The following is a 27773-nucleotide window of genomic DNA, read 5'->3' as shown; positions in this document are numbered from 1 at the left end:
GGTCTGTACCTGGGTGTGATTGAGTTATGACTGGAACTTTGGGCCACGTCATTAGGGAGTTGAGTCCCCATGCCTTGGTGGGTGGGGACTCACAGATAAAAGGCATGGCAAAGGACAATTGAGGGTTCTTAATTTTGGAGTTTTGATGTTGGAGTTTGATGCTGAAGTCTTAAGCTGATGCCCAGGAAATAAGCTCACAGAGAAAAGAGAAGTAAGCCCCAGGAAGAAAGGAACTTTGAACCCAAAGATAAGACCCTGGAAGGGAGGAACCCAGGAAATCTGAACCCTTGCAGATGTCAGCAGCCATCTTGCTCCAACACGTGAAAATAGACTTTGGTGAGGGAAGTAAGTTATGCTCTGTGGCCTGGTATCTATAAGCTCCTACCCCAAATAAATACCTTTTATAAAAACCAGCTGATTTCTGGTATTTTGCATCAGCATCCCTTTGGCTGACTAATACAATTACCATCAATTCTATCCATTTCCACACATTTACAGTCAAGTTAATTAAAATTTTTATATACATTAAGAATCAGTACTCCTTTGCAACCCTCCTCTTATCTCCTAATAAATTAGGTTTTAACTCAATGCATTTATTTTTTGTATTTAGTTCATATTATTGATACAGTGCAATATTTGTCCTTTTGTGTCTGGCTTATTTCACTTAGCATAATGTCTTCAAGATTCATCCATGTTATCATGTGTCCCAATTTCATTTCTTCTTACCACAGCATGGTATTCCACTGTATCTGTATACCACATTTTGTTTTTAAAAAGGTCCAACAATCTTAACTGTAATCCAGGCAGTAAGAAGAAAGTACAGAGGGACAACAGGACTAAAGGCTACTTTAAGGAGCCTTCTCAAAAGCCCTACCAACATGTGTGTTTACAGCTTACTGGCCTGGATACCAGAATATCTAAATTCAGGGGAGACTGAGAAATGTGTTTTTTTTTAGTTGGGTGCATTGCTGCCCCCAATTAAAACAAACCTCTTTTATTACTAAGGGAAAAATAAATCAGGAGGCAACCAGAACCTCTCACATATGGAGAAAGTCTTAATCGGGTTTCACTTACTAATATCCATTTTAACAAGGAGGAACATCCTTTTTTAAAATAATATCCACTTTCACAACCTGATTCAACAAGCTAAGCATTAAATGGGAAACAGGATTTATATTAAAACTGGTTTCTTACACTGGACTAAATATAATAAACTAAAAGTGAGTGTTTCATCTGGAAATATTTAAGCATTTATAGATACAGACTCTGGTGAAAAATTAAATGGTGAAAAACTCAATATTTTCTAAGATCAGGACTCAGGCTAGGATGTACACTCTCACCACTTTTACTTAACACTGTACTTGAGGTCTTAGCCAGTACAGTAAGGGAAGAAAATAAAAGGCATAGATTGGAAAGAAAGTAAGAAGTAAAACATGTTAATATTTCTCTTTTTTAAGATTTATTTTTATTTATTTATTTCTCTCCCCTTCCCTCCCCCCCCGTTGTCTGTTCTCTGTGTCCATTTTGCTGCGTGTTTTTCTTTGTCCACTTCTGTTGTTGTCAGTGACACGAGAATCTGTGTCTCTTTGTTGCGTCATCTTGCTGCGTCATTTCTCTTTGTGGGCGGCGCCATTCTTAGGCAGACTGCACTTTCTTTCGCACTGGGCAGCTCTCCTTACAGGGCGCACTCCTTGTACGTGGGGGTCCCCTACGCAGGGGACACCCCTGCGTGGCACGGCACTCCTTGCGCGTATCAGCACTGCGCATGGGCCAGCTCCACACGGGTCAAGGAGGCCTGGGGTTTCAACCGCGGACCTCCCATGTGGTAGACGGATGCCCTAACCACTGGGCCAAGTCCACTTCCCTTAATATTTCTTGAAGACATGATCATGTATGTAGAAAACCCTAAAAACCCCCACAAAAAAGCTAACAAAATTACCAAATAAATTTAGCCAAGTTGAAGGATACAAGGGCAGCATATAGAAATCATATTTTTATATACTAGCAATAAAAAATCAGAACAAAACTTATAAAAACAACTTCATTTAAAAATACACAAAAACTACAGATACTTAGGAATACATTAGTGAAAAGTATCTAGAGCCTGTACAGTGAAAACTAAAAAAATTTAAGGAGAGATTAAAGAAGAGCTAAATAAATATAGGCTTACTACATTCATGGACAAGGTGACTGAATATTGTTAAAATGGCTGCATTAGTTTCCTATTACTGGGTAACAAATTACTCCAAAGCCCAGTGCCTTAAAACAATAAGCAACTATTATCTTATGCTATTTCTGTGGGTCAGGAATCTGGGAGCAGCTTGGGTGGGTGGTTGTGGGCTAAGAATGTCTCATGAAGTTGTAGTCACGACAACTCAACTGAGGGTTTTATTGGGGCTGGATGATCAGCTTCCAAGGCAGCTGGCAAGTTATTGCTGACTGTACACCGAAGCCCTCAGTTATTTGCCATATGGAACTCTCCATAGGGATGCTTCAGTGTCCTCAAGACATTATAGTTGGCTTTCCCCAGAGCAAGTGATCCAAGAGGGAGCAAGATGGAAGCAGCAGGGTCTTTTATGACCTTTCCTTGGGAATCACAGTCCATTATATCTGCCACATTCTGTTCATTATAAATGAGTTACTAAGTACAGCGTGCACTCTAGGGAAGGTGAATTAAGCTCCAACTCCTGAAGTAGAAAATAATGTCTGGGCATATTTTAAAACCATCACAGCGCTAACCCTCCTGAGGTTGAGCTATAGTTTCAGTGTAAACCCAAGAAAAATCTTACCTTTTTTTCCCAAAGAAATTACAAGCTAAATTTAAAAATGCATGTGGAAAGGCATTGTTCCTAGAATACCTAAATCCATGATTACATTTCTTATTTGGAAAAGAAGAAAACCTATGATTTAAATTACCTAATTTCAAGACTTACCATAAAACTACAGTAATCAAGACAGTATGGTATTGGTGTAAGAACGGATATATAGAACTGGGAGACAGAAGAGAGACAAGAAATAGACCTACACTGGTCAAGTGATTTTCAACAAAGATGCCACGGTAATGCAATGGAGAAAAGAATCTTCAACAAACAATAATGGAGCAACAGTATATATATATACAGGGTGTAGCAGTTTGATATTATTGGTGAATTCCAAAAAGAAATATTGGATTATGTTTGCAAACTGGTCTTTTCCTCTGGGACCAAATTCAATATATTTGAATATATTGGATTCAGAAGTTTTACTTTTACTTGATAAAATAATGATTAAGGCTTTGATTGGGCCACCTCAGTAGGACATTGAGGGGCAGGGACTCACAAACCTGCACCACAGAGAAGGGAGGTTAGAGTCTTGAGCTGGAGTCCTGGGAAGTAAGCACACAGAGGAGCTTCGTTGTGAGGAAAGAGAAGCAAGCCCCTGGAAGAGAGGAACCCTGAGCCCAGAGAGAAGCTAGCCCTGGGAAGAGAAGAACCCAGGAAGCCTGAACCCTGGCAGATGTTGGCAGCCATCTTGCCTGAACACGTGGAAAAAGACTTTGGTGCGGGAAGTAACTTATACTTTATAGCCTGGTAACTGTAAGCTCCTACCCCAAATAAATACCATTTATAAAAGCCAACTGAGGAAACGGACTTTGGCCCAGTGGTTAGGGCGTCCATCTACCACATGGGAGGTCTGCAGTTCAAGCCCCGGGCCTCCTTGACCCGTGTGGAGCTGGCCCATGCGCAGTGCTGATGCGCGCAAGGAGTGCCGTGCCACACAGGGGTGTCCCCCGCGTAGGGGAGCCCCATGCGCAAGGAGTGCACCCATAAGGAGAGCCGCTGAGCGCGAAGGAGGGAGCAGCCTGCCGAGGAATGGCACCGCCCACACTTCCCGTGCCGCTGACGACAACAGAAGCGGACAAAGAAACAAGACACAGCAAAAAGACACAGAAAAACAGACAACCAGGGGAGGGGAGGGGAATTAAAAAAAAAAAAAAAAAAGCCAACCGATTTCTGGTATTTTGTATCAGCACCCCTTTGGCTGACTAATATACAGGGGGAAAAAAAATAGATCTCAATGCTTACCTCACAAGAATTTCTCTCAGATTGGACCCTACACTAATTTTGTGTAATAGCAAAAACAATAGTTATATTTTAGTTATAACAATAATTATATTCTAGAAGAAAATTTAAGAGAAAATCTTTGTGACATTAGGCAAAGATTTCTTGAAGAGGACACCAAAAGTAGAAATTATTTTAAAAATCGAAAAAGTGCACTTAATTGAGATAAAAACTTCTGTTCTTTGAAAGACAGAGTTCTAAAACAAAAAGGTAAGCCAGAGACTGAGATAAAATTTTAATAAACATATCCAATACAGGGCTTATTATACACAGACTATATAAAGTACTCTTTCAATTCAATTAGAAGACAACCCAATTATGAAATCAACAAAAGATTTGAACAGATAGCTCACAAAAGAAGATATAGGAATGGCCAATAAGCGAAGAGGGAGCAAGTCATTAAAGAAATGCAAATTACAACCACAACAAGATATCACTATATACCCACTAGAATGGCTAAAGTTAAAATCACTGACAGTATTGTGGTGAATTGGGTTATGTACCCCAGAAATTTAAAAAAAAAAGTTCTTAGTCATAATTTTATTCCTTGGGTGTGAACATATTGCAAATAGGACATTTTGAAGATATTCTTCTTAGTTAATGTGTGGCCCAAATGAAAGAGGGTGGTCCTCAATCTGGATAACTAGAATTCTTTAGAAGCAGAGAAATTCAGACATAGTCAAAGGAAGCTATAGGGAGAAGCTGGAAGCCAGAAGTCAATGAAACCAGGAAGAGAAAGGAGAGGACATCACCATGTGACAGGAAAGCCAAGAAACACAGGATTTCTGGCACGCTAGCACCAGAATGTTACAGACTTTGGGCAGAAAGCGTTGCCTTGCTGACACCTTGATTTGGGACTTCTCCTAGCCTCCGGACGAATCCAAAATTCCTGTTGTTTAAGCCAACCCACTGAGTGATATTTAATATAACAGGTTAGGCAAAACTAAGACAAATAACAAGTGTTGGCAAGATGTAGAGCCTTTGAAACTTTCACACACTGATGGTGTGAATGCAAATTGGTATAGCCACTTTGTAAAATGATATGGTAGTACCATATAATTTATCATACAACCCAGCAATTCCAGTACTAGGTATTTACCAAAGAGAAATGAAAACATATGTCCACATAGAAATGTGTACACTTATCTTCATGCAGCATTATTCATAACAGCCCAAACCTGGAAGCAGCCCAGAGGTCCATGAGTTGGTGAGTGGATAAAGAAATTGTGGCAGAGGTATACCATAGATTAACATGTAGCAGTGCAAGGAACGAAATATTAATAAAACATAATAAATCTCAAAAACATCATACTAAATGACAGAAGTAAAACACAAATGACTTCATACTGTATGATTATAACATTTTGGAAAAGGCAAAACGATAATGACAAAAAGCCACCAGTGGTAACCTGGGCCTCACAGCTGGATGAGAGGAAAGAGAGCAAAGGGATGTGAAGAAATGTATTAGGGTGTATTAGGGTGTTCTCTATCTTGGTTGTGGTGGTTGTTACACAACTGTGTACAATTACAAAAATTCACCAACCTAGACACTTAAAATTGGTGAATTTTATTGTGTGTAAATAAAATTTTAATAACTAAGAAAAAGAAAACAATTCTTCATTAAAAAGTGAATGTGAAGAGAAGATCTAGAAGGATCTGGACACTTACAATACATAAGAGTTTTAAAATTTTATTACAAAGGCAGAATTATAGCAGAAGAAAAAGAATCTTTCATAACAAAAACCCCTGATACACTGTAAATGTTCCCAACTAAGATAAACTAACATGAGAAAACATTTTGATAATAAGCTATGCTGTTCTTTATAAATAATGAATAAATACCAAATAACATGTGTTGATTTCACCAAAGACCTTTCCCAAAGGTTATAATTAAGATAGAAATCGCAACGGAATCAGTTTCAAAGAGAAAGTAACACAGGACACTACCATTTAAAAAAAGTTAGAATAGATTATCAAAACTGATTCAATAGTTTCAATCTCTTGAAAGGATAACAGTGTGAAGACCCTCTGGGAAAATGTTCTGACAGAATCATCTACCAGTAGTAATCTAAAATTTAAAGTATGGGTGTTTTTTGGGTAACTCCTTCCTTTATTTCCATTTCTTCTTTCTTTAACCAGCAATACTACTGACTCAGGTTAATAGATTTTAAGGGAAACGGACTTGGCCCAGTGGTTAGGGCGTCTTTCTACCACATGGGAGGTCCACGGTTCAAACCCCGGGCCTCCTTGACCCGTGTGGAGCTGGCCCATGCGCAGTGCTGATGCGCACAAAGAGTACCCTGCCACGCAGGAGTGTCCCCCGCGTAGGGGAGTCCCACGCGCAAGGAGTGTGCCCCATAAGGAGAGCCGCCCAGTGCAAAAGAAAGTGCAGCCCGCCCAGGAATGGCACCACCCACACTTCCCATGCTGCTGACGACAACAGAAGCGGACAAAGAAACAAGACGCATCAAATAGACACAGAGAACAGACAACCGGGGGAGGGGAGGGAATTAAATAAATAAATAAATCTTTAAAAAAAAATAGATTTTAAGTTATCTTTTAAGTTTTTTCTAACCCATTCTTTACTTCAGATATTTGTACATGACAATGCCAAAACATAAGATGAAATTGTTGAAGGGGAAATTTGAGCTGTATTATTAATTTAGCCTTTAGAGAGGATCAGTTAAATATCTTGATATTAGAAAAGAAAGTAGAGCAATTGGCCAGATTCTGAATATCAGGAAGAAAATGGAGGCTGCCAGTGGATAAAGTTTTCTTGGATAAGGTCTAAGGAGCAGCTGGGGGCTGTAGTATTAGTAGTCCTTAGAACAGCTGGGGGATGGTGAGCTGCTTGATAAAGGGGATCTTGATGGGCACCAATATCATCTGCTGCAGGTGGGGTGGTGCAGTGTTAGAATTGAAGTGTTCAGTTTCCTAGTGCTCTAGCGCAGTAAGGAGGCAGAGCCTGAAGAATATTGAGATTTGAGAAATGAATGTATTCTTTTGTACACCTCTCAAATATTAGGGGTTCAGCTAACTTTAACAGAAACTTTTGACAGATTGTTCAAGATTGGGATGGCTAGTGAGGTCCTGAAGACTATTCAGTGTTTGAAAGAAAATCTCTGCTTAAATTTAAAAAGCCTGATTGACATTTGGTGTCTTAAAAGAAGGCATTCCCTCAGAAGGTTATTCTGGGCCTGTTAAAATGCTGAAGAAATTTCTCAATTGATGCTTCCAAACTCTGGATGTGAAGCACGGAAGAGAGAGCCTTTGCTTGAACTTTTTTGAGGTGAAGTACTAATGTTTACTTTAACCTTAATAAGATCATCTTATGGCTCCCATTAATCCACAGTTTTGAACCTACTTTCTTTAAAAAAACAATGCATTCTGGTAACAAATTAACGTAACACTATTGTTTTAGCATTATTCATCTGAATGCTGCTGTGGATGTGTTAAGGGCAATAGTTTTGGTTTTGGCAGAACTAATATTTAATATTTATGATAATTGCCAAGTAGGTCTGTCAGTCACTTATTATTTATTTTAAAGATTTATTTTTTTAAATTTATTTTTCTCCCCACCCCATTGTCTGCTCTCTGTCCATTTGCTGTGTGTTCTTTGTCTGCTTGCATTCTTGTCAGTGGCACCAGGCATCTGTGTCTCTTTTTGTTGTGTCATCTTGCTGTGTCAGCACTCCGTGTGTGCGGCGCCACTCCTGGGCAGGCTGTGCTTTTTTTGCGGGGGCGGCTCTCCTTGAGGAGTGCACTCTTTGTGCGTGGGCCTCCCCTACGTGGGGATCACCTCTGCATGGCACAGCACTCCTTGCGTGCATCAGCACTGTGTGCGGGCCAGCTCGCCATTTGGGTCAGGAAGCCCTGGGTTTGAACCCTGGACCTACTATGTGGTAGGTGAACGCTCTGTCAGTTGAGCCAAATCCACTTCCCTGTCACTCCCTTTAAAAGAATGCTTGTTTCCTATTGCAGTGGCTGGAAGACATTCATCCAGTTTGTCTTAAAAAAAGCTGTACCATTCCCTGCCCTCCCTTTTTTAGTTGCTATTATATGCCTACTATAATATATGCAAGACTATGCCTGGTATTTTATATGTTATCATTTAATCCTCATAGCAACATTATGTCCTAGAGAGGTACTTTTTAAAAAAAGATTTATTTATTCCCCCCTTCCCCTGTTGTCTGCTCTCTGTATCCATTCGTTGTGTGTTCTTTTGTGCTTGCTTATAGAGAAATACTTTTATTGTCCCCATTTTACTTATGAAAAAACTTCTAAACACCTAAGGAATGTAAGAGCCAATATTAGAATCCAGGTCAGAATCCATTCCAATCTCGACCAGAGCTTGTAATTACTGCATTATTACTCTATTGGTAACCTCCAAATTGTTTTGTATAATTTTAAGAAAGAAGGCAGACAGCTGCAACATATTGGGTTTAGTTTGTGTGATGCTTTATATTTTCTTGGCATTTTACAGTTTATAAAGACTCATTTGATCCTTTTAACAACTCTGCAGGAGGGTGTCATCATCCATATTTTATAGATGGACACTGGGGTTCAGAGAAATGATTTGTTCAATGTTGCTTTTGCTTAGCTATAAAGCCCTGGAGCTAAGGCTTATCTCAGGACTTGTGACTGTCAGGATTAGGTTGCTGTGTCTCTTATTGTCTCTCCTCTGTGTCTCCTTTTGTTGCGCCAGCTCGCCACACAGGCCAGCACTCTTGCACGGGCCAGCATTCCCACGTGGGCCAGCTTGCTTTACTAGGAGTCCTCAGGAATCGAACCCTGGACCTCCTATATAGTAGACAGGAGCCCAATCACTTGAGTTACATCTGCTTCCCTTGACTATAATTCTTAATAGATTTTTCTGAGTGTTCCAAAGCCATGGTATCACCTGTGTGAATTCACTTCTGTAAATTGTGAAATTCCCACAAAATTTATACTAATGAATTAGACGTGAACTTTATTAATAATTACTTTTTCATTTTTATCAGCAAATCACATTTATACCAGAAAAAGTAAACTAAAAAATGCTATTCAGCATGTTAGATACAAAAATATGGTTTTATTTTCTGGTTACTGTTACTAAATTGAATTTCTTTGGAGGCCAAGACTCTTGTATTTGTTTTTTAAAGTTCTATGTGGTATGTGGCATTGCTGACCTTGGTGTATTCATCTGCATGATGAGAAAGACTTTTCTTCACATTTTTCTTGGCATATTGACTTATTGCCATATTTTTGTGTAGATCAGATTGTTTTGGTACCTTTGGTTTCTCTTCTGTGCCAAGGTGATATTTCTGTAGTGATGTTTTAATTATGGCATATTGCTTAGGACCATGTATTTAGAACTACATATGTTGATTGATAAAATGTTTTATCTAGAAGAAAGCTGTACGTACCCTGAAATTTTTTTCTAACTTTTTTTTATAGCATGTTCCAAACTATTCAAGACAACGCTTAATTGTGTCCCGTAGTCTCTGTTCAGTGAAATATGATTCTAATGAAAAAGTAAGTATTTAAACTATACTCCCAACTACTAATTTATAATGATTTTACTTTCTCTTCTCTACAGTGTGTTCAGTGGACAGATTATATTTTTTTAATGCTGTGTAAACACTTATTGCTGTAGCATCATGGGTTTCATAAGTGTTCAGTCTTTATTCATTTTTAATTATGGGTCACGACCCAGTGTACTGAATTTTGTTTTTGTAAATATAACATTAAATAAACTTACATGTTTTCTTTGTTTTCAGCATTCTTTCTTAAACACTGGGCAGTTGGGAGATTTTGATTAAGCTTTAAAATTTTTTGTTTTATTAATTGATTCATTATCAGTGAAGGCAATTATGCTTACTGTAAATTTTGAGAGAAAGGAATTCCAATTAAAACCCTGATATGATAATATTTGAGTCTTGTATTGGAAAGATAAAGGGATTAGAAGTGGTGCTGAGAGAGAAAACAGGTTTAGTGCCAGTAAAGTTATTGAACACACTTGATATGTGTATGTAAATGTTGCTGCAGAGGGCAGATTTAAAAGTTGGTTATAAATTTATTTATTTGCATGTATATTCTTTTATGTGTGTAACCTTCTGGAAAAATATATAGGAAACTGGTCACAGTGGTTGTATTTGAGGCTGGGACTTAGGTGTCTCGATAATGTATCTCCTTTTATACCTTTTAAAATTTAAACCATATACATCTATTTATTTAAAAATAAAATTGTATATATACGACATTAATTGATAAGATTTGGGTTAGTTCTCTAATAGCCCTGAGTAGAGATAATGTGTCAAATGTAAATCATTTTGATACAGATTTTTCTTTCTCTGTTAAGCAGATAAGTGTAAACTCCTAGATTAGTAACAGTCTAGCATATTGCCCCAAGGGTAAATAACAATACCTATGGCTGATACCTGTTGAGTGTATACCACAGCCAGGGACTATTCTAAACACATTCAGTGTGTTAATTCATATCATTCTCGGCCTATGATGGCAGGGTCCTTTATTGCCCTCATTTTACAAACTAGAAAATGAGGGCCAAGAAGGATGATTGTCCAGAGAACAGCACACATAGGAAGAACAAGTGGTACTTCTTGGGTAGTTTGGCTAAAACTGGCTCTTAACCACCCTTCACCTGTTGAAAAGAAATTAGAATGGAATTCCTGCTTAATCCCTATAATGTTACCATGACTTGTTAAATTTGCTGTAACAGTTGCATAATGTGTAACTTCTAGCAGTGGTGTTTATCTCCTCTGTCAGATGTAATCTGTTTAATAGTTAATTTAACTTCACATTTCAAAAGGCAGTTCAAGGAAGTGAAAATACTTTTTTCTTTTTATAAAACTTTTACTGTGGTAGCATATATACAACATGTAATTTTTCATTTTAACCACTCCCAAGTGTACGGTTCAGGGATATTAATTCATTTGCAGTGTTGTGTTACCACCACCACTATCCATTACCAAAACTTTTCAGTCACTCAAACAGAAACCCATTAAATACTAACTTCCTTCCCTTCCTCTCTACTCCAGCCCGTGGAATCTGTAATCTGCTGTTTCTGTGAATTTGCTTATTCTAGGTATTTCATTTAAGTGAAATCATAGAATATATTTATCCTTTTAATACACTTTTTTCTTAGTATATGCTTACTGTTTAACAGGCCTTTACCATTGGGAACAGAAATGCATATTATTTTACAGTATCAAGTCTGAGGTGAGAATAGTATATTTTATGTACCTATATGTGATCAAGCCTCTGAATGGCTTAGGGTTTGATCAAAATAAGAATTTATTGGGAAGCAGATGGGGCTGAAGCAGTTGAGCGCCTGCTTCCTACATGGGAGGTCCTGTCTTTGGTTCCTGGTGCCTCTTGAAAACAAAAACAAACAACAAGCAAACAAATGCAAAAAAAAAAACCAAAATAAAACCGAACTCAAGGGAGCTGATGTGGTTCCATGGTTGAGCGCTGGCTTCACACATGAGGTCCCAGGTTCAGTCACCGTCCCCAAGTAACTCAATAGCAACACATTTTTTTAAATCAATTTATAAGGCACAGGCTTGTCACCACTACTTAAGTTGGTGGAATAAGCTGTGGGTGATGTAAAGGTTAAACCAATACTTTAAAGGCTTTTTGTAATTGAGATTTTTGTGACTTTTCCTATAGGTTAAAATACTGCTTTAAGTTATAGAAACTACTTTTATGACCATATATAACTTGAACTTTTATTTTAAAAACATAACTAAAACTTATTTTTATAGTTCCATTTATCTTAAAACAATTCACTAACAGAAATAATTGTGTATTATTCATTACACTTATAAATGTTGCATATTTTAAAAAAATTAGGCTGTATGATTTTAGAGTAGGTAATAGGACCCTTTATTAAATAATTTCCCATTCGAATGCTATCAGTTTATATATTTGGAAATCAAGACCTGTCAAGACTGATTTTCTTGAATCTAATAGGTTCTTACTGGCAAAATTGAGGTTAGAATTTAGATTTGTAGACCCATACAGACTGGACTATTCTACTTCAGCTGCTTTAAAATTTGGTGGTCATTCAAACTTACATCATATAAATGGCATAACTTATTGGTTTGGGAACTTTTGGATATATGTACAATTGGTATCTGCTCTGAGTTACTGAAAGTATTCTTTACCACTGCCCCAGCCAAACAGAGATGACATACAAAGTATACTTTGGCCAAACTTTCCCTTGATAAATGACTCATGACACCTACAGTTTCCATGAATTTATAAAATAAATCAAGTAAATTGTCAAGCAATTTTGTCTAGTTTTTTTAGTATTCTGAAATATCATTTGAAGATTTTCTTTTGGCAAAAGAATTTATAAATACCCCCTTAGTCTACTTAGGTATAAATTAACCTAGTCAGTTGATGCTTTACAAAATAATAATAGGGCCAGATTCTACTAAATGAGTTTAGTGACTTACTGGTTGTAAATGAACATATCATTTGTGGTATTTAATACTACTCTAGGAAATAATGCTTATTAGGAGCATGTCCATTGTTAATTATGAAAGACTTGATATATTCGACCCCATAGTTTTCATAAATGACTTAATTGATATTTTTAGTTTTTTTAAAGATTTATTTACTTATCTCTCTCCCCTTCCCCTCCCACCCCGGTTGTCAGTTCTCTGTGTCTATTTGCTGCTTCTTTTGTCCGCTTCTGTTGTCATCAGCGGCACGGGAATCTGTGTTTCTTTTCATTGCGTCATCTTGCTATGTCAGCTCTCCGTGTGTGCGGCGCCATTCCTGGGCGGGCTGCACTTTCCTTCGCGCTGGGCGGCTCTCCTTGTGGAGCACACTCCTTGCACGTGGGGCTCCCCTACGCGGGGGACACCGCTGTGTGGCACGGCACTCCTTGCGCGCATCAGCACTGCGCATGGGCCAGCTCCACATGGGTCAAGGAGACCCGGGATTTGAACTGTGGACCTCCCATGTGGTAGATGGGCGCCCTAACCACTGGGCCAAGTCCGCCGCCTAATTGGAATTTTAAAAAGTATATTATTTGTTCTAAAATTAATTTGTAGAGGACTGGAATATCAATAATTTACATTTTATTTAATGTGTGACTTCAATTGTAAATACTATTTGAATAACTAAAAATAATGCTGCTTTTAAATGTGTTCCCTTATAGAGCAGGGGTTCTTAACCAGGTTACCACGGACCCCTTAGGAATCCGTGGAAAGATTTCAGGGTGTTCATGAGCTTGAATTGAAAAAAATTGACTTATCTTTATTATCTTTATTTTCTCTGACCTCCAACTGAAATCTAGCATTTCTTTCATTTAGGCATGTATGTTGTAGTAGTCTGGCTTCTCTCTAGGGAAACAGAACCAACAGGAGATATCTGTCAATAGTGTGCAATTTTATGAGTCTCACGTGACTGTGGGGATGTACAAGTCCAGGTTTTTCAGGCAGGCTGAAAACCAGGGGCTCCAGTGAAAGTCCAGTGAAGGTCCCTGATGAGTTTTTAGGAGATGTTGGCTGTCCAAAGATGAGCTGGGAAATTCTGTCTGAATGATGAAATCACTTCCCCTTTTAAGGCATTCAGCTGATTGGATAAAGCATCACTCATTGCTGATGGCAATCTCCCTGATTGATGTAGATGTAATCAGCTATCTATGCAGTAAAGTCACTGGTGACTAACGTCCATAGATGTCTTTGTATTACAATAAGCTCATTGCTTGCTTGGCCATATAACTGGGCACAGTTACCTGGCAGAGTTGACACATTAGCCTAACCATCACATGTATAATAAATAAATTACAGTAATATTCATTTCATTTATATGGGCAGAGGGTCTGTGGAACAGAAATGGTTAAGAACCCCTTTACTAGAGAGTAGAGTTTTTTTAACTTTTAGGTGATGTGTGGGTGTATATGTGGATAAGCAACAATTTCTAATGTGGGGAAGTGGACTTGGCCCAATGGATAGGGCATCTCCCTACCACATGGGAGGTCCGCGGTTCAAACCCTGGGCCTCCTTGACCCGTGTGGAGCTGGCCCATGTGCAGCGCTGATGCGCGCAATGAGTGCCCTGCCATGCAGGGGTGTCCCCTGCGTAGGGGAGTCCCACGCGCAAGGAGTACTCCCCGTAAGGAGAGCCGCCCAGCGTGAAAGAAAGTGCAGCCTGCCCAAGACTGGTGCTGCACATGGAGAGCTGACACAAGATAATGCAACAAAAAGAAACATAGATTCCCGGTGCCGCTGATAAGGATAGAAGCAGTCACAGAAGAACACACAGCGAATGGACACAGAGAGCAGACACCTGGGGGGGGCGGGGTGGCAAGGGGAGAGGGAAAAACAATCTTTAAAAAAAAAATTCTAATGTGTGTTTTCTCTCTTTAGACATTTGATAAAATTCTTGTTGCTAATAGAGGAGAAATTGCATGTAGGGTAAGTAGAATTTAAATCTTATTTTCTATTTTACTCTGAACTTCATTATTAATAAGTCCCTTTAAATATGTCATTGTTAATAAATACCATTAATGTGTTTTAAAATAGGTTATTAAAACATGTAAGAAGATGGGCATTAAGACAGTTGCCATACACAGTGATGTTGATGCTAATTCTGTAAGTATATTTTTGTTTTATTTAAATCAGGACTTAAATTTGGGTTACATTAAAAAACCTAGGTTTTTTTTTTTTTGCCTGAAAAGCATATATTCAATTTTTAAAATTTAATTGCTCACTCTTGTATTAATAAGCAAAATGGAAGCATCACAATGTCTTCGTAAGTGTCTAAACTATTTTTTTCCCAAAGCTTTGGAAACCTAGAATTGAATAAAAAATTGCCAGAACGATTGTAGGTCATTGAATAAGATTTAAACAAAGCATGAGACAGATTCAAAGGTTAATGTTTATACAGTGCTGTCTTCATGAGAACACTTTTCCCCACAGCGTAACTACAGTTCTCACTAAGGGCCTGCTAACGATTGTTTAACTTTCCTAAATGCTTTAACATGGTCAGCTGAAGGTTTGATAAGTAAAAGATAGGCTAATGCCAATTGGACATGAATAAAAGAGAGTATAGCATAGAGCAGTGAATGATATATAATTTTATCTGGTATTTTAAACACAGCTGGCATTTTTAGTAGTAATGAGCTATGAATATGTGGAAAAAAATCCCATGGGAAAATGTAAATTAATGGAACTTTATGGAATGAAATATAACTTCAAAGATTAATTTCTTTAATGTAAGTTATTGTTTTTCATTCTTTCACACTATTTTTGATAGTAGGACCCATTATAGTGTCATCTTTTATAGTAATTTAATACAAAGAACTTTCAATTTGTGATTTCTTATGTTTTATCCAGAAGTATGTTGTTCATTTATCTTAGTTCAGTTCTCTTTCTTAAAAACAAAAACAAAGTAAAAGTTGTTTATCTTATCTGGTTCATTTGACAGGGGTGTTTAAAATATTTATCTTTTACTTAAAAACAGTTAAATTGAGCAGTTGAATTAGCTTGTTTTACATATACACTGTTTGTTATGCATGTTGAATTGTGGCTTTGCTAATTTAACTAAGATTGTTTCTGTAGTAGTTTATATTCCTCACAAGATATTCATGAAGTAATGAGAGCTATTACTTTCATAAATCTATTTCTTATTTGGTGTGATGGTTAAGTTTGTGTGTCAACTTGACTAACTTATAGTGTCTTGTTTGTTCAAGGAAGCACTGGGCCAATTGTTACTGTGAGTGTACTGTGAGGGTAGATGGATTTGCATCTGTGATCAGTTGATTGTATCTATGGCTGATTGCATCTAGAACCAGCAAAGAAGATTGCCTTCAGCAATGTGTGGAATCTCCTCATGCACTCAGGTGGAGGGTCTTAAAAGCCAGACCTGAGGATTTCAGAAGTCAGGTAGAAGAGTTTCTATTTCTACTTCAACCATCTGGCTTCAACATCTAGTTTCAACATCTAGCTTCAACTGGGAAATTCAGCTTCCCCTAGCCAGAGTGTACAGCTTGCCTCCTGTCCTATGGAATTTGGATTTGCCAATCACCACAGTTGCACAAAGCATTTCCTGTAGTAAATCTCTTAATATTATATATATATATATTTTTTTATATCTCTATCTATATATATGTATATATATATCCAGTTGGTTCTGTTTCTCTGGAGAGTTCTAATATAATTGGTAAGCTGAGGCATTTATGAACAGCGGACTCACAAAGATTTGTTAAAAGTTATCTTGAAGCCAGTAATAGATTTAAAATGGACACTTCTCATCTTTTATTTTTCAATGTATTGAAAGTAAGGTGTTTTCATTTAGGGATAAATTGAGAGAAAAATGTTTGAATTTTGGCAGTACTGTTTTTAAGTCTAACATAACCTTTGACTTCTTATTTTTTCATATCAAAATATAGGTAATTCTTTCTGCTGTATTCTCATGGAAGTCACTGGTGTGTATAGTCTAAAATCACTTATATTTAGATTTTTTACTCTCTGTTTAATTGGTGGTATTATAAGTAATCTACAAGTTATTGACCCAAATAGCTTAAGGTTATCTTTTCCTATTTTTACATTTCCAGCTTCATATTCTGATCTAGAGGTAGACAATCACATTCCAGACTTTGAAAAACATTTCAGAGTTGTTCCAAGTTTTATGTCTTTCTCACTCAAACATTTCCTAAAACAGAGGAGGTAGTTTTACATTTTAAAGACTTTCCCTTTAGCCATTTTTAGTGATGATAGTAGTACTCTACCAGAGAGTATAGTACATAACTTAGAAAAACATATGCTAGGCTCCACAATGCCTGCTCAGTCAAAATTTCTATTTAATGTGACTTACTTTAAGACAATTTCCGGAAAGATATTATATGTAAAAGCAGGAGAGCAATGGTGGTAGGAATGTTCAATGTTTAGGCCTTAGCAGGAGGGCTAGATCTGCTGTTGGTTTCAGCTGTGGTCTCAAGAAGACTGCAAAGATGAATTCCTTTAACAGCATTTTGCTTCCTTAATATGTGATAAAAGAGGGTACCATCATATTTAATCAGCTTTATTTAGATGTATTGTTACTGTTTGCATATTTTCAGGAAGTGAGCATTTAAAACTTGTAGTGAAAATCTTGCTTGCTTTGTGTATTAATCCCATAAATTGAAATGTGAAATTATTCCTGTAGCTATTAATCTTATGTTAAAAATTATGTTGAAATAGGGAAAAAGGACAGTTATTACAAATATTAAAGGATAAGCCACACAAAGAAGGAAAGACAACTAATGTGCAAAAAATTGGTATTTAGTGGAAAAACATTGCCCTATAGAGATAATTATGGCTTTCTATTATTTCTACCCCTACTTCCCCCTGTCTTCTTGAAAATTGTCTTTAATATTCTTGCCTTTTTGCCTCTCTGTGGATTTTAGGATGACCTTGTCAGATTTATACACACATAAACCGATATTTTGATTGATATTGCATTGAATTTGTCTTATTTTGTATAAAAGCTCTATTTTAATGCTATCGAGCCTTTCCATCCACAAAGATGATATTGTTCTCCATTGATGTCTTTTTGTGTTATACAGTTATGTTCTGTAATTTTCTCCATAAAGAACTTGCGTGTCTTTAAAAAAATTTTTTTAAGGAGGTACTAAGAATTGAACTCAGGACCTCGAACGTGGGAAGTAGTAGATGCCCAACCACTGAGCTACATCTGCTCCCCTTTCATGTCTTTTAGTTGTATTGTTTCTTAAGTATCTTAGTAGTTTTTGTTTTGGTAAATGTTGTCTTTTTGAAAATTACATTATAAAGTTTTTTTTTTTTTAATGATAGTGTAGAGTAGAGCATTTTTCTAGATTCAACAACCTTGCTGAGTTCTTCTATTCTAAAAGTTTGCTTGCCTCCAGGAAGTCATAGTGCTCAAATTCTTGTTTTATTATGCAGGCCAGAACCTCCAGTGCAGTTTAAATAGAAGTATCCTATTTTGGCTCTTGATTTAAAAGAGAATACCTTCAGTATTTTATCATTAATTATGCTTTTTGTAGGTTTTTGGTGCAGTTGTTTCTCTGTTTAAGGAAATTCCTTACTGTTTGCAGTTATCAAGAGTTTGTATTTTTTTTCCTCCATTAGTTTTTTGAGTTGCATTAGTAGAATTTTCCCTAAAACTTATAATGAACAATAAAATGTATGGATCTTAAGTGTTTAGTTAAATTTTTTAGTATGCTTTTTCACTTTTTAAAGATACTTAGATTACATAAATGTTACATAAAAAATATTGGGGATTCCTGTATGTCCCACTCCTTACCCCTCCCACGTTTTACCACGTTAACAATATTCTTCATTGGTGTGGTACGTTTGTTACAATTGATGAACACATTTTGGAGCATTACCACTAAGCATGGATTATAGTTTACATTTAGTTTCTATTCTCTCCTGCAGGTTTCTGTGAGTTATGACAAGGTATATAATGGTCTGTATCCTTCATTGTAACGTCATTCAGGGCAATTCCAATGTCCCCAAAAGACCCCCATAATAAACCTCTTTTTCCCTCTCCCTCACCTCAGAAACTCCAGTCATCAGTGCCTCCATATCAGTGACAGAGGTTTTTTCATTGCTAGAATCACAATCAGCCTATAGTAGAATAATAGTAAGTCTACTCTAGTCTATCGTTCATTCTCCAATCCTGATGATTCTGGGATGGTGATGTCTACTCCCCCTCTAATTGAGAGGGGGCTTACATCCCAGTGGGGCAGATGGATGGGACTATTTTGCTTGCAGTTGCATACTTTCTCTGTTCCTTGGGATGATCATTGACCATCATCTCCTTGTTAGTTGTCTTGGAGTCCAATGAACTGGAGAGTAGGTTTTGCAACTCTTTTGAGATTCAGGGCCCAACTGGCACATGGATAACCCAAAGATTTAAGTCTCTTAGACATACAGCTATCAATTCTAATACAGTGTGGAGGGAAACTACAACTGAGTCCAACTCTGTCACACTGGGGAGCATAAATTCCAAAGTAGGGCCCACTGGCAGGGTGCTAAACTACTGAGCTGTCTGCCCTGCCTGTGGTGTCAGGATGTCTCCAGAGCCCTCAGGAGCCCTGCTATTTGAGGCAATATTTACTTTGGCAGTCAGTGAGATCCTGCAGAGGTGTGCATAAGTATAACCTCTGGAATGACTCCTGACTCACTTTGAAGTCTCTTGGCCATAGAAACTCATTTGTCTTTACCCTTTACCCCTTTGGTCAAGATCTTTTTTCAGTTGCATTGCTATTTGTGCTTGGTAGTAATCCCTCAGTGCCAGGGAGGCTCATCCTTTGGTGTCATGTCCCATGTTGGGGGAAGGTAATACATTTATATGCTTAGTTTGGCTTAGAGAGAGGCCGTATTTGAGCAGCAAGCAGGATCTCAGGAGGTAACTTGTGGCACCCTATAATACTAGGCTAAGTTTCCATTTCAAGAGTAAAGATTCATAAGCATGGTCATCAGTATCAAGGGCCCATCAATGGTCCATCCTCCTTCAATGGTCACTGCCCCTGTACTTGGGGTTTCTTGCTGTACCATTAGAGAATGTTGCAGAGCTCCCCAGGATGGGAATTTGATACTCTTAGGGTTATTGTGTGAATCTCTACCCACTGTAACAGTGCCCCATGAACACTTGAACACATTCATATGCCTTATAGGTATTCCCTAGGTGAACCTCCTCCCATGCATCCCCCATCACTGACATCCCACACCAATGATCCTTCCCTGCTACAGTTGTAACCTTTCTGTGGTCCAAAACTTATTAAAAAATGAAGCCAACAAATGATGGTTTTAAAAATAAGTAAAATTAAAAAACTTTAAAATTAAATTTGAAATAATAAAAAACCTTAAAAATTTTTTTGACATGTCTTTCATCACTGTAAGGTCTGTTATGTGTACAGTGACATTTTCTTCCATTTATTCACCCAGTGTCTTTATTTTTTCTTTTTCATTTTGTCTTCAAAGATGCTTTAGGTTACATAGGAGTCACACACAGAAAATAGCAGATTCCAATATACCCAACATTTTCCTCCATTTCCCTTTTCTCTATTAATAACATTTTACATGTAGATGATAATTTGTTACAATTGATGTACAAATGTTGAAACATTGTTATTAACCATGGTCAATGATTTACATTATGGTTTACATATTGGACCATATACTTTTATAAATTTTGATGAAATTTAACGTGGCCTGTAGCCATCATTGCAAGATCATGTAGAACAATTCCGTTGCCCCCAGAATGCCCCATGTTACATCTATTCTCTACCTTCCTCCCCCTCCCCTCTGAACCCATGGAAACCACCAAGCTTCATGCCTTGAAGAACAAAATTCTTAGTTCCTTGAACGGCATTGGGGACCTGTCTTCCCCTTTAAACTTCCTATGCTCTTGAGAGACTCCCGTCCTTCTGTTTGAGAACATAGCAGGACTCCCCAGAATGGGAGTTCCAACACCTTCCCACTCATTATATGGGTCTTTACCCACTGATACAATACACTATGACAGGATGAACACTCACTCCCTAGAAGCCTGCCCCAGGTATGCCCTGTCCTGAATGTCCCCCATATCCAATACCCTAAATCAGTAACCCTCCTCTGCCATATTGCCAAAAGAATATTCCCAACATTGTAGTTCCAACCACATACCCACAAATCCCCAGAGTTCACCTTCTCCCTCTCCCAGTCCTCCCCTCAGTCCCATGGACAGTCCAACCCACCCTCCCCATCCTACCCCCCTCACAAACCAGCTCCTCCCCACCCAGTATTATCACTGCATTACTATTATGCCTATCCAATGCACAAGTACACACTTCTACCTTATCACAGATTTTGCCCATATGGGCATTGGCTCTCAAGCTTCTCCCTTTCTGTCTCCTGTAAACTTTATAGACTTTAGCTCTGTGAGTCTGCTCAGTTTGCTTAATTCATATCAATGAGGTCATATCAATGAGGTCATGTAATATTTGTCCTTTGGTGCCTAGCTTGCTTCACTCAATATAAGATCTTCAAGATTCATCCACATTATATCGTGTGATAATACTGCATTCCTTTTTTTTTTTTTTTGTAAGATTTATTTTATTTTTATTCACCCCCCCTCATTGTTTGTAGTTGCTGTCTGGTCTTTGTGTCCATTTGCGGTGTGCTCTCTGTGCCTGCTTGTCTTCTATTTAGGTGGCACTGGGAACTGAACCTGGGACCTCCCATGTGGAGGAAAGGCACTCAGTGACCTGAGTCACCTTAGCTCCCTGATTTATGTTGTATCTCTTGTTGTCTTTCCTCTTTGTGTCTCTTTTTTGTTGCAGCATCTTGTTGTACCTGCCCACTGCGCTTGCCTGCCATGCCAGCTTGCCTCCTCCAGGAGGCACCAGGAACCGAACCTAAGACCTCCCATGTGGTAGGCGGAAACCTAATCCCTTGAGTCACATCCATTTCCCTGTATTCTTTCTTAGAGCCGAGTAATGTTTATTCATCTTTTGATGGACATTTGGGTTGTTTCCAACTTTTGGCAATAGTGAATAATGCTGCTATGAACATTGGTGTAAGATGATATCTCATCGTAGTTATGATCTGCATTTCCCTAAAAGCTAGTGATGTTGAGCATCTTTTCATGTGCTTTTTTACTATTTCTTCTTTGGAGAAGTGTCTATTCAGATCACTTGCCCATTTTGTGAATGGGTTGTCTGTCTTTTTATTTTCGAGGTGTAGGATTTCTTTTATATATATATTGGATATTAGGCCCTTATCAGATATATGGTTACCAAATATTTTCTTCCATTGAGTGGGGTGCCTTTTTACTTCTTGACAGACTCCTTTGAGGTGCAAAAGTTTTAAATTTTGATGAGGTCCCATTTATCTATTTTTTCTTCCATTGCTGTGCTTTGGGCGTAAAGTTAATGAAACTGTTTCCTAATACAAGATCTTGAAGATGCTTCCCTACATTGTTTTCCAAGATCTTGATGATCTTGGCTCTTATACGTAGATCTTTATTTATCCTTCTTGAGTTAATTTTTGTATAAGGTGTGAGATGGTGTTCTTTTCTTATTTTTTTGGGTATGGATATCCAGTTCTCCAAGCACCGTTTGTTGAAGAGGCCATTCTCTCCCAGTTGAATGGGCTTGGTGGCCTTGCTGAGTATCATTTGACTGTATATGTGAGGGTTTATATCAGAACTCTCCACTCAGTTCCATTGGTCAGTAGGTCTAACCTTGTTCCAGTGCCATGCAGTTTTGACCACTGTAGCTTTGTAGTATGTTTTAAAGTCAGGTAGCGTGATTCTTCTGATTTGATTTTTCTTTTTCAATATGTCCTTGGCTGTTCAGGCCCTTTGCCCTTCCAAATAAATTTTGTTGTTAACTGTTCCAATTCAGTAAAAAATGCTGTGGTAGTTTTCATTGGGATTATGATAAATCTATAAATCAATTTGGGTTGGATAGCATTTTGATGTTTAGTTTTCCTAACCTTGAACAGGTAATAGTCTTCCATTTATTTAGGTCTTCTTTAATTTCCTTTAATAGTGTTATGTAGTTTTTCTGTATAACTCATTTACATCTTTAGTTAAATTCCTAGGTATTTGATTCTTTTAGTTGCTCTTGAAAATGGGATTTTTTTTCTTGATTTCCTCTTCAGATTGCTCATAATTGGTGTACAGAAATGTTACTGACTTTTGCATATTAATCTTATAATCTGCTTCTTTACTGGACTCATTTATCAGCTCTAGAAGCTTTGTTGTAGATTTCTCAGGGCTTTCGAGGTATAGGATAATGTCATCTGCAAATATTGAAAATTTTAATTCTTTCCAATTTGGATGCCTTTTACATCTTTTTCTTGCCTAAGTCCTCGAGCAAGTACTTCTAGCACAATGGAAAGCACAGAGATTTAAGTCTCTTAGGCATGCATTTACCAACTCCAGTGCCAACTATAGGTTCAGTAAAATGGACAGAAGAGGCATGTGTAGAGAAGTCGCATCTTAGTCCAACTCTGTCACACTCGGGAGCACAAACTCCAAAGTAAAGCAAGGCATGAAACTCCAGAGCTATCTGCCATGACCGTAGGACTTGGGTGTCTCCCTAGCCTGCAGAAGCAATTGGGAGGTTTTTGATGACTAATTCAATCTTGTTACTTGTGATTGGTCTGTTGAGATCATCAGTTTCTTCTTTCATCAATATAGGCTGCTTGTGTGTTTCTAGGAATTGTCTATTTCCTCTAAATTATCCATCTTGTTGGCATACAATTTTTCAAAGTGGGGTCTGTGGTGATTTACCCTTCGTAGTTTCTTATTTTATATATTTGCATCTTTTCTCTTTTTTTCGTTGTTAGTCTAGCTAAGGGTTTGTCAATTTTCTTTTAAAAGATTTATTTATTTCTCTCCCCTCCTCCCCTACCCCGATTGTCTGTTCTCTGTGTCTGTTTGCTGTGTCTTGTTTCTTTGTCCGCTTCTGTTGTTGTCAGTGGCACAGGAATTTGTGTCTCTTCTTGTTGTGTCATCTCTCCGTGTGTGCGGCACCATTCCTGGGCAGGCTGCATTTTCTTTTGCGCTGGGCCTCTCTCCTTGTGGGGCGCACTCCTTGCGCGTGGGGCTCCCCTATGCGGGGGACAGCCCTGCGTGGCAGGGCACTCCTTGCGCGCCATCAGCACTGCACATGGGCCAGCTCCACACGGGTCAAGGAGGCCTGGGGTTTGAACTGCAGACCTCCCATGTGGTAGACAGATACCCTAATCACTGGACCAAGTCCGTTTCCCTGTCAGTTTTTTAAATCTTCTCAAAGAAGCATCTCTTTGTTTTATTTTTTCTAATGCTTTCTTATTTTCAGTTTCATTTAGCTCTGCTCTAATCTTTGTTATTTCCTTCTTTCTACTTCCTTTGGGATTATTTTGTTCTGTTTTGAATTCCTCCAGTTAGATCTTTGATTTTAGCTCTTTTTAAATATAGGCATTTATGGCTGTGAATTTCTCTTTCAGTACAGCTTTTACTATATCCCATAGGTTTTGATATATTGTGTTGTTGTTTTCATTCATTTCAAGGTAGTTACTGATTTCTTTTGTAATTTCCCCCTTGACTCACTGATTGTCTAAGAGTGTGCTGTTTAACTTCCATATCTTTGTACCTAATCTGCTTCTCTGCCCCTTACTGATTTCTAGCTTCATTCTATTGTGGTTAGAGAAATTACTTTGTATAATTTCAATATCTATGAAATCATTTGGATTTGTTTTGTGACCTAGAATGTGGTCTATCCTGGAGAATGATCCATGTGCACTGAAGAAGAATATATGTGCTGCTGTGTTTGGGTGTAATAGTCTGTATATGTCTATTAGGTCCATATCCTTTAACTTATTATTCAAGGTCTTTGTTTCTTCTTTGATTCTCTGTCAAGATGGTCTGTCAAATGGTGATAATTGTGTATTAAAATCCCTCACTATAATTGTGGGGGCATCTGTTTCTCCACTTTGTTTTTCCAGTGTTTGTCTCATGTATTTTGAGATGCCCTAGTTAGTTGCATAAGTGTTAATGATTGTTCTTTCTTTGATAGGTTTCCCTAAGTATTAATATATAATGTCCTTCTTTGTCTCTTAAAATAGTTTTGCATTTAAAGTCTGTATTTTGTCCGATATTAGTTTAGTTCCTCATCCCCTTTTTTTTGTTATTGTTTGCATGTAAAATTGTTTTCCAACCATTCCTTTTACCCTCCTTGAGTCCCTGGGTTTAAGGTGAGTTTCTTGTAGACAGCATTATAGATGGGTCATATTTCCTTACCCATTCTGCCAATCTGTGTCTCTTGGAGAGTTTAAGCCATGAACATTCAGTGTTATTACTGTCAAGGAATTACTTATATTAGCCATATTTTCTTTAGATTTATGTGTGCCCTATATTGTTTTTATTTCTCGTTTTATCTTTTTTTTATTCTTACACTCTCCTCCAACTCTTTCTCTCCTGTTTTTTCCTTTCAACCTGCAGAACTCCCTTTAGTATTTCATGAAGAACAGGTTTCTTATTGACTAAATCTTTTATCTTTTTTCTAAAGATTTATTTTTTGTATATTTCTTACCCCCCATTCCCCCCTCTCTGTGTCTTTTAGCTGTGTGTTCTGTGTCTGCTTGTATTCTCATTAAGCGGCTCCAGGAACTGATCCTGGGACCTTCCGGAGTGGGAGAGAGGCGATTACTCTTTTGCGCCACCGCATCTCCCTGTTCTGCTACATATTTATTTTCTCTCCTGTGTCTCTTGTTGCATCATCTTGCTGTGCCAGCTCTCTACGTCGGCTGGCACTCCTGCATGGGGTGACTTTCCCATGCTGGGTGACATTCTCACGCAGGGCAGCACTCCTGCGTGGGCTGCACTTCTGCACCGGGCTGTACTTCTACGTGACTGGCCCTCCACATGGGTCAGCTTGCCCTCACCAGGAGCGCCTGGGCATCTAACCCTTGATCTCCTGTATGGTAGACGGGAGCCCAATTGTTTGAGCCACATCTGTTTCCTGATAAACTCTCTTAATTTCTGTTTCTCTGTGAATCTTTTCAACTCTTCCTCATTTTTGAATTGCCAGCTTTGCTGGATAGAGAATTCTTTGCTGGAAGCTCTTTCCTTTTAGCACCTTAACTATGTCATACCACTGCCTTCTTGCCTCTCTGGTTTCAGATGAGAAATCAGTACTTAACCTTATCAGGCTTCCCTTGTATGTGATGGATCTCTTTTTTCTTGCTATTTTCAGTATTCTCTTTTTGTCTTGAACATTGGAGAATTTGACAAGTATATGTCTTGGGGTAGGCCTGTTAGGATTTGTACTGTTCAGGGTGTGCTTCCTGGACATGTATGGCTATGTCCCTCAATAGGGGTGGAAAATTTTCAGCAGTTATTTCCTCCAACACTCCTTCTGTCCCCTTTCCCTTCTCTTCTCCCTCTAGGATGCCTAGAATGTGTGTGTTTGTGCATTTTGTGTTGTCATTAAAGTCCCTATGTCCCTGCTGGATTTTTTCTGTCTGTTTATCTATCCTACTATCTCTCTGATTTCAGATGTACTGTCTTTCAGGTCACTGATTCTTTCCTCTGCCTGTTCAAATCTGCTGTATGTGCTTCCAGTGTATTTTTGATTGTTGCATTGTGCCATTCATCACCATCATATCTGTTATCTCTTTATGCATGTTTACAGTTTATTCGGTATGTTCTCCTGGTGTCATCTTAATATTCTTTTTTTTTAAAAAAAGATTTATTTATTTATTTCTCTCCCCTTCCCCCCCACACCGGTTGTTTGTTCTCTGTGTCTATTTGCTGAGACTTCTTTGTCTGCTTTCTGTTGTTGTCAGCGGCATGGGAATCTGTGTTTCTTTTTGTTGTGTCATCTTGTGTCAGCTCTCCGTGTGTGCGGCACCATTCCTGGGCAGGCTGTACTTTCTTTCGCGCTGGGCGGCTCTCCTTATGGGGCTCACTCCTTGCGCGTGGGGCTCCCCTACATGGGGGACACCCTTTCGTGGCACGGTGTTCCTTGTGCATATCAGCCCTGTGCATGGGCCAGCTCCACACGGGTCAAGGAGGCCTGGGGTTTCGGACCTCCCATGTGGTAGATGGACGCCCTAACCACTGGGCCGAGTCCGCTGCCCTTGATATTCTTATTCTCTTCACTAAGTTGATTCATGATATTTGTTTGGACATCTCTGATTTGTTGCTCCATATTTTGCAGCTCCTCCTGTTTTTTAGTTTGTTAGACTGGGCCATGTCTTCCTGTTTCTTGGTATGGCTTGTAATTTTTTGTTGGTTTCTAGGCATCTTTTTATCTTGATGTGTTTATTCAGTTGTTTAGCTTCTCTTTTATTTTGCTAGTGTTTTTGCGGGTGTGGTAAGGTTTCACTTTGACTTTTCATACCTCTTACTCTATTTCCTTGCTGTTATTTATGTTTCCTTGAAAAAAAAATTAGGATCAGAGAAAAGGGAAGAGGCGAGAAGAGAAAATCAATAGTGACAATAATAAAAAAAGGTAGAAGAGGAGCCATACAGGATCTAGGAAAATAAATAATTAACATGAGTAAAAAATCATAAGAAGTATAGAGGAATAAGAATAAAAGTGTGGGGTAGAAAAAAATTAAATGAGGAACAAAATAGAGAAAAATATATAGAATGAATTAAATGGCCGGAATGATGAGAAGAGAGGAAAAGAAAAAAGTAGAAGTAAAAAAAATAAGGAAAAAAAACCAAAACAGAGTGAGAGAGAGAAATAAAAACAACTGAAAAATTGGAGACCAAACAAAAAGAGGGTGGGATGAATGAAAAACAGCAGAAAACAGAAAACAGAAAAATGAAGGAAAAGAAAAGAAATAACATTGGTAGGAAAAAAATCTGTGAAAGAAAAAAAAGAGGGAAGCAAAAGGGAAACACAAGGAATAAGACACAAAAGAACAGCAGCAACAATAACAACAAACAACCAAGGAGAACCAGCCTTCCCTCTTAATCCCCTAAGGAGCTTCTCAGGCTGCTGATGTTCATCAGTCACCCTGCAGCTAGCCCTCTGCAGGTGATGGATGGGGTTTTAGTAAATAAAACAAAAACAAAACAAAACAAAAGGAACCTTTTTTTTTCTTTTAAAAAAATAACAGATCCAAGAAAGCCTAAAACAGAAAGAATGTCTGTTTGTTCCCTGTCATAAGTTATCAGTTGGATGCATGATAGCCAGGTGGATCGTTGT

The 27773-nt window shown here is 38.1% G+C and overlaps 1 protein-coding gene across 5 annotated transcripts in view; it reads left to right on the top strand.

Annotated features, from left to right (window-relative positions):
- PCCA (propionyl-CoA carboxylase subunit alpha) overlaps positions 1-27773 on the top strand; it is a 537919-nt gene that overhangs the window by 10633 nt on the left and 499513 nt on the right. For 4 of the 5 annotated variants that reach the window (XM_058276458.2, XM_058276457.1, XM_004458407.4 and 1 more), the window contains exons 2-4: positions 9537-9614; positions 14482-14529; positions 14638-14706. In XM_058276458.2, the coding sequence (XP_058132441.1) occupies positions 14659-14706 (48 nt within the window). In that variant the 5' untranslated portion in view covers positions 9537-9614; positions 14482-14529; positions 14638-14658. The remainder of the gene's footprint in view (positions 1-9536; positions 9615-14481; positions 14530-14637; positions 14707-27773) is intronic. The other variant, XM_071208225.1, reaches the window with a different exon arrangement.

Source organism: Dasypus novemcinctus, chromosome 15, assembly GCF_030445035.2.
Source record: "Dasypus novemcinctus isolate mDasNov1 chromosome 15, mDasNov1.1.hap2, whole genome shotgun sequence".
Taxonomy (NCBI): Eukaryota; Metazoa; Chordata; class Mammalia; order Cingulata; family Dasypodidae; genus Dasypus; species Dasypus novemcinctus.
Note: the sequence above shows the minus strand (reverse complement) of the source record. Positions and strands in the feature narration are given on the sequence as shown.